The sequence below is a fragment of the Amblyomma americanum genome, chromosome 2 (assembly GCF_052857255.1).
Source record: "Amblyomma americanum isolate KBUSLIRL-KWMA chromosome 2, ASM5285725v1, whole genome shotgun sequence".
Taxonomy (NCBI): domain Eukaryota; kingdom Metazoa; phylum Arthropoda; class Arachnida; order Ixodida; family Ixodidae; genus Amblyomma; species Amblyomma americanum.
The window spans coordinates 23,716,964-23,729,087 of record NC_135498.1 but is presented as its reverse complement, the minus strand read 5'-3'; the positions used below and the strand labels follow the sequence as shown (position 1 = coordinate 23,729,087).

Below are 12,124 nucleotides of genomic sequence, written 5' to 3'. Positions count from 1 at the left end.
GTAGTGACGCTACTGATCTGTTTTTATCATTTGACTGCCTCTAGTTATATGTCTGTATTATAGAGGTTCTTCACAGATAGAGTACGTTAGTTAGCATGACAGTCCTCACAATGAATATAAGTACACGTAAAGAGATTTTCGCTCTTAGCTCGTGCTTGCAGTCACTCTCACCTCGAAGTTTCACATGCAATAAAGCCTGTTAACTGCTCGCGCACCTTGAAGGACCCTCTCTCCCGTCTTGCACCTGTCGTCTGGGTTCCAGAAGTTAACTTTATCTAGCATCCACCCTGCATAAGTCGGTAGTCAGTGAATAGCAGCAACATTGTTTGCAGGCATTTTGTTAATTCGTTTTCATAGTTGAATGGTTTAGGTTAAAGTTATGTTAGCTAGCTAAATCCTGTTAGCGAGGAGCAATTTCCGGGCGATTTAGTACGCTGAGACAAAGCATGAATATTCAGCATGACCCTGGGGCCAACCTGTGTGTAAGTTGTTCACATCTACGGAACGGCACCCTCCCTTGCGGGTTAGTCGTCACGTGGTATGTCTTTCCTTAATTATGTTGGCAGTATACGTATATTCCTGCGTATTGTTCATTAGTAGTTCCTCTGAGCACCTGTCTTAGAGTTAAGTGCACCTCTGCAGGCTAATTTCTTGCTCTCAGCTGTCGTAGAAAACAGAAATAGTTGGCACTTACGCAGTAGTCCAGCATGCTTATGGCGAATAACATTTAAGCCTGGCTTCTACCTTCTGCGTATTCTGCAGGCGCTCAACACGAACAAGATGTATTTTTCTTGCCCACTGTATGTACTTCGCTGTGACGAGATGAGACCGAGCGCTGCTGTCGTTAATGGCATTTTGCGTCCTGAGCTCCCTTATGCCACAACCCTTGCAAAAATTTTCTTAGACAGTCTATAGAATGTCCATAGACTTCTGTCCTTAAAGTCTATACTCTCTATAGACAAACCCTAGAGAAGAGTCTTTAAGCAATGCAAATCCTATAGTCTTTCTGTACACAATCTATAGGTTTATGGCCACACACTTTTAGTAGACGTTTGTCTATAGACAGTCTATAGACTATGAATCGACACAAAGAAATATCTATAGGAAGCCAATAGAGTCTATAAGAAGTCGATAGACAATCTATAGACCATTTTTATAAGGGAAGGGAGCAGGACGCGCTTGCCGAATGCGGGCTGAAAAGCGTTCCCTGGTCTGAGAAAATTGTATTTTCTGAATATCCTTGCAGAAAATGCCAGGTAGCCGACATTCCGCTGGTGCAGTGGATGACTCTTGTGCCGGGAACAGGTTGATTAATTCTACAAAGTTACAGGTCCGTCGTCGTCATTGTTACCACAATACCTGAAAGCGAGATTTCTGAATTTTGCAAAAGACTTGACGTGCTTGTCGTAGAAAGAGTGTTTAAAAAGTGTGCCTGTAGAAGATTTTTGAAACGCTCCTGAAGAGCCTGTTTTTGAATGGCTTCAGTAGAGAACCTTGCTTGGCAAGAAAAAAGTGCTGCCAGTGTCAGCGTTCGAGCAACGTTGCCTGTTTTGCTTCTCGTGTTTTCCTTGAATCGCAGACTTATCGCAATGCGTGTTCTCGTATCGCCCTTTTGTCTCTTCCTTCCTGCAGGCTCAGAACATGATAAAAGAGGTGAAGGATGCATTCAAGAACAACCTGCCCATGCTCAAGTGGATGGACAAGGAGACGAGGGAACTAGCCAAGGAGAAAGTGAGTATCCGAGCTAGGGGTCAGTGCCGACAGATGTGGAATTTATAAGAATTTAGAACCTCACTCGTCGTCACGTATGAATTCGTGCATAGTCCAAGCCAAGCAAATCTGCACAAACGTATCTCGTTTGCACGCCCGTCAACGCGTGCCGCGTTGCGCTGAACACTCAAAATCACCGCGGGAATTTCCAATGTTCGGTACATCCGATTGATTTTCTGTGGCCGTCGGAATTCGTCGATGTCACCGCAAGAATCATTTTATAGAACAGTTTATGAAACGAGGAGGGAGAGTCGGTCATGGTAATCAGCACGGGTTAGCAAAGAATCCCTCGGGGCGCTTTAGTCTTCTAAAAAAATACAAGCCCAAATTTCCACATTGGATTACGCTGCGTTCGCTACTGGCGGCATATAGGTGACGCTAGTTGCGAAATGCCCAGGTCTGGACATTGTAAATTGTACGATGCCCGCCCGATACAAAGTTTGTGGCCATAAAATCCAAACCAATCCAATCCAGGAAAGGGAGTAACGCATTATGTGACACACATTACAGTAGTTGCATGCTGCGAGCCGTCACAATCAGGAGTATCGATATCATAGCCATTCTGTTCTTTCTGCCTGCGTGTAGCCATGTGGTTCCTGCCCATTAAAACGCTCCTTGACGCCTTTCACCATCCTCCCGCCAGCATTGTCTCTCTTTCCAAACTTGAATGTGCTTTGTCGCCTGTATCACGACTGTACTCCGATTTTAATCGTATTCAAAATTTGTCACTCTGTTTCCTTTATTTACAAAGGGAGAAAAAGGAGTCGCACTTTGGGCGGCCTGAACAGGAATAGGAAATCAAGATAGCACTTTGCAGCCGCTGTTTACAAGAGGTATTCAGAGGCTTGGATTGGGAACAGTTGGGGATAAGAGTTAATGGAGAATACCTTGGTAATCTGCGATTCGCTGAGGACATTGACTTGCTGAGTCACTCAGAGGATGAACAGCAAAGCATGATCAATGAGTTAGACAGGCAGAGCAGAACGCTGGGTCTAAAAATTAATATCCAGAAGACGAAAACAATCTTCAACATTCTCGAAAGAAAATAGCACTTTATAATTGGTAGCTAAGGAATGCGTCTACTGAGGGCAGACAGTAACCGCAAATCCGGATCACGAAAGGGAAATAACTAGAAGAATTATAATGGTGTGGAGCGCATACGCCAGATTCTTTCAGACCATGAATGGCAATTTCCCAATATTCCTCAGGAGAAAATTATACAACAGCTACAGCTGTATCTCATTAGTACTCACCTATGGGTCTGAAACGTGACGGCTAACAAAAAAAAAGGTACAACTTAAATTGAGGACAACGCAGGAAGCTATGGAAAATGATAGGTGCGTTAAGGGACAGGAAGAGGGCAGAGTGGGTCAGAGACAAACGCGGATTAAACCTGTTCGAAATCAAGAAGACATGGGCTTGGCCAGGGCATGTAATGCGAGGACAAGACAACCGATGACCGTTAAGGGTAAATATATGAATACCAACAGAAAACAGGCGTAGCAGGGGGCGGCAGAAAGTTAGGTGGGCATATGAGATTAAGAAGGTTGCAGTGGCCGCAGCTGGCACAAGACACGGTTAGTTGGAGACGAATGGGGGAGGCCTTTGTCTTGCAGAGAACGTAGTCAGGCTGATGATGATGATGATGATGATGATGATGATGATGATGATGATGATGATGATGATGATGACGGTGTGCCATCGTCAGCAAATGAGACGCGAAGACAGGGACTGAAATTCGGACACAAAAACACACACAAATTAGCTCCTAGAGAGGAAATACAAGCGAGCTTAACACTTCTAAAGGCTAGACTTCAGGCCTTGGAAGTCAAATTAAGCTGCGCTGGTACTGAGTTTCCGCGGGAAAAATCTTCTCGTTTTCTGTTCGTGTTTCAATTGCTCCGTTTAATAGAGTCCACGTCTATACAACAAAGAAATAACACATTGTAAACGTTTTCACAACGATTTTGACGTACGCTTCTGGCATTTCGCTTCGCCTCATGCTTTCGCTTTGCCAAACGTTGCAGAAACCCATACCATGAAACTTCAATCTTAAGCATCCCAATAATAGAACACCGCACTCTAGCGTATAAAAAAGGGCTTATGCGCTATTATCTAACGCATTGTAAAGTGCATTTCCCGTCAGAGTTCATTGGCTGGCTGGCTTGTCGTCGACCAGCGCTGATAATCCCTTCCCTGGACGCATATGTCTACATTTAATTTTTAAAAGAAATCGTACCATCGTGTATCTTATGCTCTCTGTTTTTACCCTTTCAGGCGGATGCCATTACCGACATGATTGGATTTCCTGATTTCATTACGGATCCAAAAAAGCTCGACGAGAAATACAAAGGCGTAAGTAATGTCGGCGTACAAAAGAAACTGGTAGGAAGGAGTCCCTCGGGCTTAACAGCTGGCAGCCCTCAGAATAATATCACCTATCAACATTTGGGCCCGCTGCCTCAGGATTCATTTTGTAAGAATCTCGTCTGTAAGGCGGGAGCTTCATTTCTGAATAACATTTATTATAGAACTGAGTTACTAAAACAGCTGCAAATTCGTTTGTTGTGTAATGCGCCTTTTATTCGTTGACTGGGCCAGCAAAGCTGAAGTAATGAGTCCCTCGATTCGTAATATCTACAGTCAAAACTCAATGAAACGGTTTATATCAAACTAATGGATATAACGAAGGAATGACGATTCCCCATGGAAGTTCGGGAAGTACGGGTTATCACGAAGTTACGGCTACAAAGAAGTAAATTCCGGGCCCCTTCAACCTCGCAATAACGATGGTTAACTGTATATGGGCAATTATGATCAGTCATAGAAAATTTAAGTTCAGTGCAGTAACTATAAATTTAATGCGAATAACGCTCGCTAGACCTAATACCACAATATGCAGTAGCTAGTTGCTACCGGCAATGACATAGAATCTTAAGATTTGAAAACAACTTTCGGGTCATGCTCAGAATGCAATGAAACAGTCAAAACGAACTAACCGAGACACAAATTTAAAGAAATTGCTGTTATAGCCTAGCAACACTGCTCAATTCAAAATGTGAATCACGAGGGGCAACTTCCGTCTGCTCAAGGCAACGTCTGTTCCTAATTTATCGGGAGAGAAACGAAACCACGATAGCTTGGTGACGAGGTTACACAAAATAAATGCGGCTCCCACAAAAACACTTATCGGCATGAGTATTTTTATTAAATTTGATTCGATAATAAACTGTATTGATTGCATACAGGTCGCGTCTCTAGGTTAGTACTAACCACCCGAATTCACACTGCTACCGCCTGCCCCCCCCCCCCCCCCCTCCCGATTAGTTTTAGTAACGCCACCAAACCTCACACTTCCGCAGAAGCTGTGCGGTTAACCGTCAAAACACACGCGCACACCCATAGCTTTCGCACCGCACCCACCAAGACGCCTGGTGCTGTCGTCTGCATTCCACCAATAAAACAGAAAAATGACCGAATCCCTGCGTCTCGTACACTGCGCGTCTATCCCGACCTCGCGCCTTCACCAGCGCCGCATTACCGGCCGCGTTGCGTGACGCAGAGCTGGGCGCGGCTGGCTACGCTTCCCGCACAGTTCCATCATCCGTCGCTGGGACGGTTTAGCGAAAATAACAAGGCTGCAGAAGGGGAGAAGGTTAACGTTCGAAGGCGAATGCGCAGCCAAGGCGCTAACTACGAGAGAGAGAGGAGATTGCGCAGGCAAAACGAGGCAGCGGCAGCGCACGAGATGAAAGGTGTCCGAGATGTGTGAGGAGATACTGCAGCCGACGAGGCGCGAGGGACGGTCCGCCACTCGGCGAGGAGGAGGCGAGATTCAGCGCTCACCGCGCCCCGCGCGTATTTCCTTCGGCAGCGCTCGGAGGTCGTTATACCGTCACCGGCGAAGGCTTCTTCATTTTACTTCCGGTATGCAAAGGAGACCCAACCCTTTTCGTTTCACCTTCTTCGACATTTGATCGCTTATTCTTTATTATTTTGTAGCTTCCGTTGGCTGTTTATAGGTTTCTGTATCCCTCGCTCTCTTGGAGGCGTCTTTCGTTTCTTGACTCCCGCTCGCGCGGTTATAGAAATAAGACAGCTGATAGAGATTTTTTTTTCTTTAGCAATCTTCAATGCCGAAAAGATAATCGTCGTTGAATATAATGGCCAAATTGACGGCTTCCTAATAAAAAAGAAAACGGGCCTGGTGAACGCGAGGGAAAGCTATTGCACGCAACGCCCTGGAAGTCGAAAATAAACTTTAGTTATGATATGCCACCACCGACACTTTAAACACATAAATTGTTTATAATTTATATACTGCTATCAAAGCAGCCGACACTCTAGAAATAAGCGATGATTGCTGCAAAAATTCCCCTTTGCAGCGAACTGTGCTGAACGCTTCTGAAAGAACAACAATTCGTCGTGTCGAGTATTTTTTCCATGTCTTCATGCTAGTCCTGTTGACGCACATGAAGTATTATAGATGAAAAGCTAAAGCTTTATTTCTTGTGTAACTCATCTCTTTAGCAGTCTCTGCGCAAACGACGATATAGCTACTAATCAGAGGCTGATAACATGGGCTGTTCTTATATATGTGCATTCCGCCTCATAGATCTCGAGCATAAAATAGTCTATACGAACTTCAGTGTGACGGAAAAGTTGTTTTGGTACAATATTAAATGAGCTCAAATGTATTTCAGCGTACTTGTTTATTTCTTTTCTCTTTTTCCTTTTGTTTACGCTGTCTACCTCCTTAACTGCTCATTATACTTGCATCCTAATCAGTTCTATTTCACCTTCTGATTATCCTTGCTGTTGTGAAAACTGCGATGCGAAGGTGCGGTGTTCGATCCCCAGTTCCACCAGGTCCCCACTGTTTTCTAACGGATACAAGCTTTCCCCCATGTCCGGAGCTGGGTTTCTCGGGACTGAAAGGCTTTTCAAAAATGGGCTTCCGTTCCACGTCGTGTAGATCAAACACGTTAGCCAATCATGTAGCTCTTTGTTTGAGCTCAAAATTAAATTATCATCATCGGCTTAGAGTGTGATTGCTTCTTCGTTCTGTCTCTCGCGAACGGCAGCTGGAGTTCGTGGAGAACGAGTACTTTGAGAACAACATTCGTGTGAGCCAGTTCCTGTTGAAGAAGAACATGCAGCGTCTCTACCGACCCAGCAACAAGACCGAGTGGGAGATGACGCCTACCATCGTGAATGCCTACTACACGCCGACCAAGAACCAGATCGGTCAGTACTACACGCATGCGCACGCGAACGTGCTACCATACACTCTAAACACGAATACGTCTATATGTGAGTAAACAAGGAGTAAGGTATCCTCTAGAGCAAAAAAAAAATGGCAGTGGCTTAACTTGGCTAACCCTGGAATTCAGCGAAAGGCAATCACGCTTGCTAAGCATCTGAGGCTCGTCCATGGCAGCTCTGCTACACGCTCCCGACAGCCGTTCTATATATACCCACACGACCACGTGGCTGTGATGTGGCATCACAACACCCCCATCGGATGTCATCACGTGGCATCACATCACCCCATCGGATGTTCTCAAGGTCAAAGGTCAGAGGTCAAAGGTCAACTTAATGGTCATGAGTCAAGTTGAAGGGTCAAGGGTTGGACTCCATAACTGTACCACATATGGTCATACACGGCTACCCTCGGTTGGGCTGAAGGTCGTCCGAGGTCGTTGGGCTGCCTACCCGAAGACTGCTTTACCCAGCGTAGTAAAGCTTTTCGCTTCAAAAGGAGTGTGCTACAGGACAGCTTACTCCCTTTTAACTCCTTTCTGTTTAGAGTGTACCACGTCCCACTCCACTAAAAGAACAGACGAAGCGTGGTCCCGATAGCGTCTGGTCCGCTTGGTCTTTGTTGCAGGTCAACTGCCTGAGAACGTGAAAATGAAATGGATACATCGATTCCTAATGTTCTTTGTTTGCTGAACTCCCAGACCCGCTGGAGGTCGTATACATTGTCTATACTTACAAATAAGTGCTGTGTAGTTTTTACCGACCTCCTGCTTGTCGCTTGTGTTGCTGCATTCTGTGAAAAGAAACTATGCTGTAAACAGAACTACAGCACGCAGCTGCTACGTGGTATTTGCGCGCTTAACTACTCTGCAGCATGCGACTTTCGAACATGCTCTTTTCTCTTCTTCTAGAATGAATACGAGCTGCAGGATTAGATCCTTGAAGATAAATTTTGGCAGACTTACTCCAATCCTCACAGAAAGTGTGGATGAAAATGCCAGTACACTGATGGCTACCTTGAACTTGCTGGGTACTTTGAACACTGCTGGATACCTTGATACCTTGAAAGAATGCAGCCGCAGCCGAATTCTGGCATTGTTAGCAGCTAACGCAAAGTCGCATCCACGTGTTTACCCTGGTGTAGTGTATTATTAGCACGTGTTACTAATGGGCATATCATTGTTTGTTCGTTTTTTTCAGTTTTTCCCGCTGGTATCCTGCAGGCGCCGTTTTACGATCCCAACTATCCTAAGTAAGTGCTCGTGTGGTCTCGGTTGCTCAAGAAATATAATATGACTTTTGTTTACAAGATTGCGCCAAGTACTTGTCTAATTTATTATCGGCAACAAAGGTTTACTGGATGCGTGTTCTCGAAAAAGAAATGACTGCAGCTCTACCTAGCGACCAAGTCGCCAAAGGATGGAATGCGGACGTACAGTCGGGAACAAAAGTCTGTGTACCACGTGTTCCTCAAACGAAGCCGACAGCTTTGCTTTTAGGCTTCGTCTGGGGACCACACTTGTGGAAGTGGAAGTAAAAACTGTTCTTTCATCTCCACAAGTGTGGTCTCCAACCACCGGCTAATAGCGGAGCTATCGGCTTCGTTTGAGGAATACGTGGTCCACAGACTTTTGTCCCCGACTGTACCTCAATGTTTGAGGCTTTACTGGCGATTGGCTTACATGACTACGCCGAAATAATTTTTTTTTGCTCCCGATAGCAAGACACTTAAACAGCAGTAAGGTTTACGGTCTTGTGACGTTGCCCAAAGCTCACTTTCTATTATTGTTTTTTTATCCGCCCAGGTCTCTCAACTTTGGTGCCATGGGGGTCGTGATGGGACACGAGCTAACGCACGCTTTCGACGACCAAGGTGGGTACACAGGCTATATAAGTAGCTGTATACAGGTACAGCGTGTTCTCAGGGCGTCGCCCACAAAGTCTATGCCACCAGTAATCAGAATTAACGAGCCATGCTCAGCATTACTTTGTGTTTTGTGTGCCGGCACAACGAATTCTGCCGGTGCGGCCGTGAATTATAAGTTTTGCCTCCAGGTGGAGTGAAAGATGCCCCAGATTATGATCTGACCGGGTTATACTAGACTGCAGAGGCGTAAGAGTTAGTAGCGCTGAGTCTCCTAACACTTTAAAGCAGTCAGTTGAAATTTCAGTGTTATACTTGACCAACCTTTTAGAGGGTCACTTAGCACAACTCCTTCCAATTGTTGTTCTCAGCAAAAACTGATCCTCTGTTTTTTTTGGCTATGTGAGGCAGCAGAAGACGCATTTATTTTCAAGAACGTTGGATTTTAAAACCCTCCCTCCAGTCGATTCAAACCTGTGACGTCCTTAGCGAAACGAAAGGGTTGGCACCGTTTTAAAGTTAATGGCGGTGTAGCGTAGCCTCTGAGATCCGCATCCAAAAATCTGTGTCGACGCAAGCGTTTTACTTTGGAATTACGCCGGTGATGGCGACACCTGCAATTCGTTTTTTGGTCTCTTTTTGCTCATCAAAGCTTCGTTTTCGTTGAAATTTGTTTCTTTGTAATTTGAACGCGATGCTCTATGAAGGGAGGCCAACTTCTATTCGTCGTCACTGTGTCTTTAGGAGAACGAAATAGCTGCAACGCATTGAAGAGGACGCTGTAAACAGTAATAACGCCTGCGTATTGCGGGCTTCTATCAATGCTCTCACTTTTAACGGAGGGGTTAAACAATGATATTTGGTATTGGTTAATTTTGAATCTAACGCCCCGAAGCGGCACATTGGCTATGAGGGCTGTGAGAGACGTCCAGTCAACACCTTTTAGTGCCGGCCGCAGCCAATCATTTCTTGCGCATTTCCTCTTCTCATCACTACACCCAATTCTCTGTGGCCCCCAACATCTTCCTTCCGTTGCTGTATACTTTACTAACGAGTATCTTTTCTACGCATCAGATTACTGTCCAAGCGCGCTTTTTTCTCTTTATTTTAGTTTGAGTATCACATCTATGTTAGTGCGGCCGCTCTGCAAACGTCCTGTACAATTTCATACAGGAGAGAACTGCCTCTCTCAGTCTAGAGAGCTCTTGGGGAGCCGGGTAGCACAGAAAGGCCACTTCATTCAGCTTAACGCCAATATTCTCAGGAATACTGTATCCCAGTTACTTTTTACTGCATATGCACTCTTCCGATTTCTTTCACTTCTTCGCATCAAAGCACGAGTCTTTGGTACATATTTCATTTGTCTGAAAGCACAAATTTAATAAGAGATTATTACTTATCAGCTTCCGTGCGAGCGCTGCCATACGCTACCAAGGAAAGCTTTCTGAGTCCCGGGTTCGAACCCCGGACCAGGACAAATTTTCTTTAACTACGAAGTTTATGTGGATGCTGTATAGCTTTCATCTGTAGCCGTATTGCTGCGCTCTGGTGGATGCTAACGAGTTATTACCCGAGCCCTTATTACGATGTGCTCCAGCTTGGTGGATTCCCCTAGATATTGAACCAAACAACAAATTCAGATATTACATGACGTTGTTTTAGGATGCATTGAACTATAGTCATATTTGGTGTTACGAAACGTAACTCTCAACAAAATCGTTGCAGGAAGAGAATACGACAAGTCCGGAAACTTGAACCAATGGTGGAAGAACTCGACGATTCAGAGCTTTCAGGCCAGGGCTCAGTGCTTCATCGATCAGTATTCCAACTACACTGCCAACAAAGAAAACGTAAGTCATGCACATTGCAGCCTTTACACATTTGCGCGACTTAGGAGTATACGTCTTGCCGAATCTGTTGCTTAATACCTAAGGGAGAAACGTGTGCACAAGCCAAAGACACGGATGTAGTGAGACGGAGGGACGAGCGCTACCTGCTCATCCTGTCGTCTCACTACGTCCCCGTCTTTAATTAGTGCTCCTAATTATTCGCTAAATAAATAAGGAGCTAGTTGTTTGCGTGCTTTCTTCCGCGACTGCATCCTCACCGCCACCAATACGCGTTTTCATTGAACTTTTTGTGCTCCTGCCGGGCTTCATCATTTTTTTTTTCGGTGCAGCTGTGTGCTTAAACAGGAAGAATTTGTGCGTTGTGTTTCAGGCAAAACATTTTTCTTGCTTTCTCTTTCCAGCTCAATGGAAAGCAAACACTGGGCGAAAACATCGCAGACAACGGAGGCCTTAAGGCGGCTTTTCATGTAAGATACCCTGAGTGCAATGAGTTCGGAGTGCATACCTTAGACTCATAAGAATAAGAATACGTCACTATCTTACTCTCACAACTTTAAGCATACTTAGTAATTCAATCACGGCAAAACGCATGCTTGATGCTTTTATTCAGTGTTTAAATTTCAGGTAAAAAGCACCGAGATAAACATGGTTAAAAACATCCGATTTCCCATGCAAGATCACGAGCTGCATCCTCGCATGCGAGCTTTCCAGATTCAAGAAGAAATATCTCTTGTTTTTTTTTAATGCATTTAGGGCGTTTCCGTTTAGAACCTTGCTTTCAATTCGGAAACATTCGAGACAGTTCATAGGTGCCTTCCATTGTCACTTCTTCAGCTCATGCACGGCCGCATTAAGGCGACGAAGCACCCGTCGCATACTGACATCTAGCTGCTTTCCCAGAGGCTTTCCTTTACAAACATTTCTTTACACAGTCCATAGACTGACCATAGTTTTCTGTCTATAAAGTCTATCAACTTTCTATAGACAAATCCTAGAGAATGCAGCACACCTCAGGTAATCGGCCCAATATTGAAAGTGGCTGGTCTCACTCTGGTCCTTTGTAGGACCGGTCGTTGCCAATACATTTCCAATGTCAGGTCTATTAGCTGTGCTGCTAATACAAATCCTATAAACAATCTTTGTCTCGTGCTGCGCTGTTCCTGCCACAAGATCATGCACCAACCAGCCCAACTTTTGACCTTGCTAATCTATAGACAACCTATAGGTCTATGGCTATGCAGTTTTAGTTACATTTGTCTATAGACAACAGGCTACAAACTGTCAATAGACCAAAACAAATATCTATAGGAAGTCAATAGAGTCCATAAGAAGTCTGTAGACTGTCTATAGACCATTTTTATAAGAGTTCTTCAGTTCT

General features: G+C 44.8%; 1 protein-coding gene across 9 annotated transcripts in view; it reads left to right on the top strand.

Moving 5' to 3' along the window:
• Positions 1-12,124, top strand: part of Nep3 (M13 family metallopeptidase neprilysin 3) — a 130,693-nt gene that overhangs the window by 106,032 nt on the left and 12,537 nt on the right. For 5 of the 9 annotated variants that reach the window (XM_077653466.1, XM_077653471.1, XM_077653465.1 and 2 more), the window contains 8 exons: positions 1,247-1,330; positions 1,633-1,731; positions 4,048-4,125; positions 6,855-7,017; positions 8,233-8,284; positions 8,838-8,905; positions 10,622-10,746; positions 11,148-11,213. In XM_077653466.1, coding sequence (XP_077509592.1) covers positions 1,247-1,330; positions 1,633-1,731; positions 4,048-4,125; positions 6,855-7,017; positions 8,233-8,284; positions 8,838-8,905; positions 10,622-10,746; positions 11,148-11,213 — 735 coding nt within the window. The remainder of the gene's footprint in view (positions 1-1,246; positions 1,331-1,632; positions 1,732-4,047; positions 4,126-6,854; positions 7,018-8,232; positions 8,285-8,837; positions 8,906-10,621; positions 10,747-11,147; positions 11,214-12,124) is intronic. The other 4 variants (XM_077653472.1, XM_077653474.1, XM_077653470.1 and 1 more) reach the window with 1 other exon arrangement.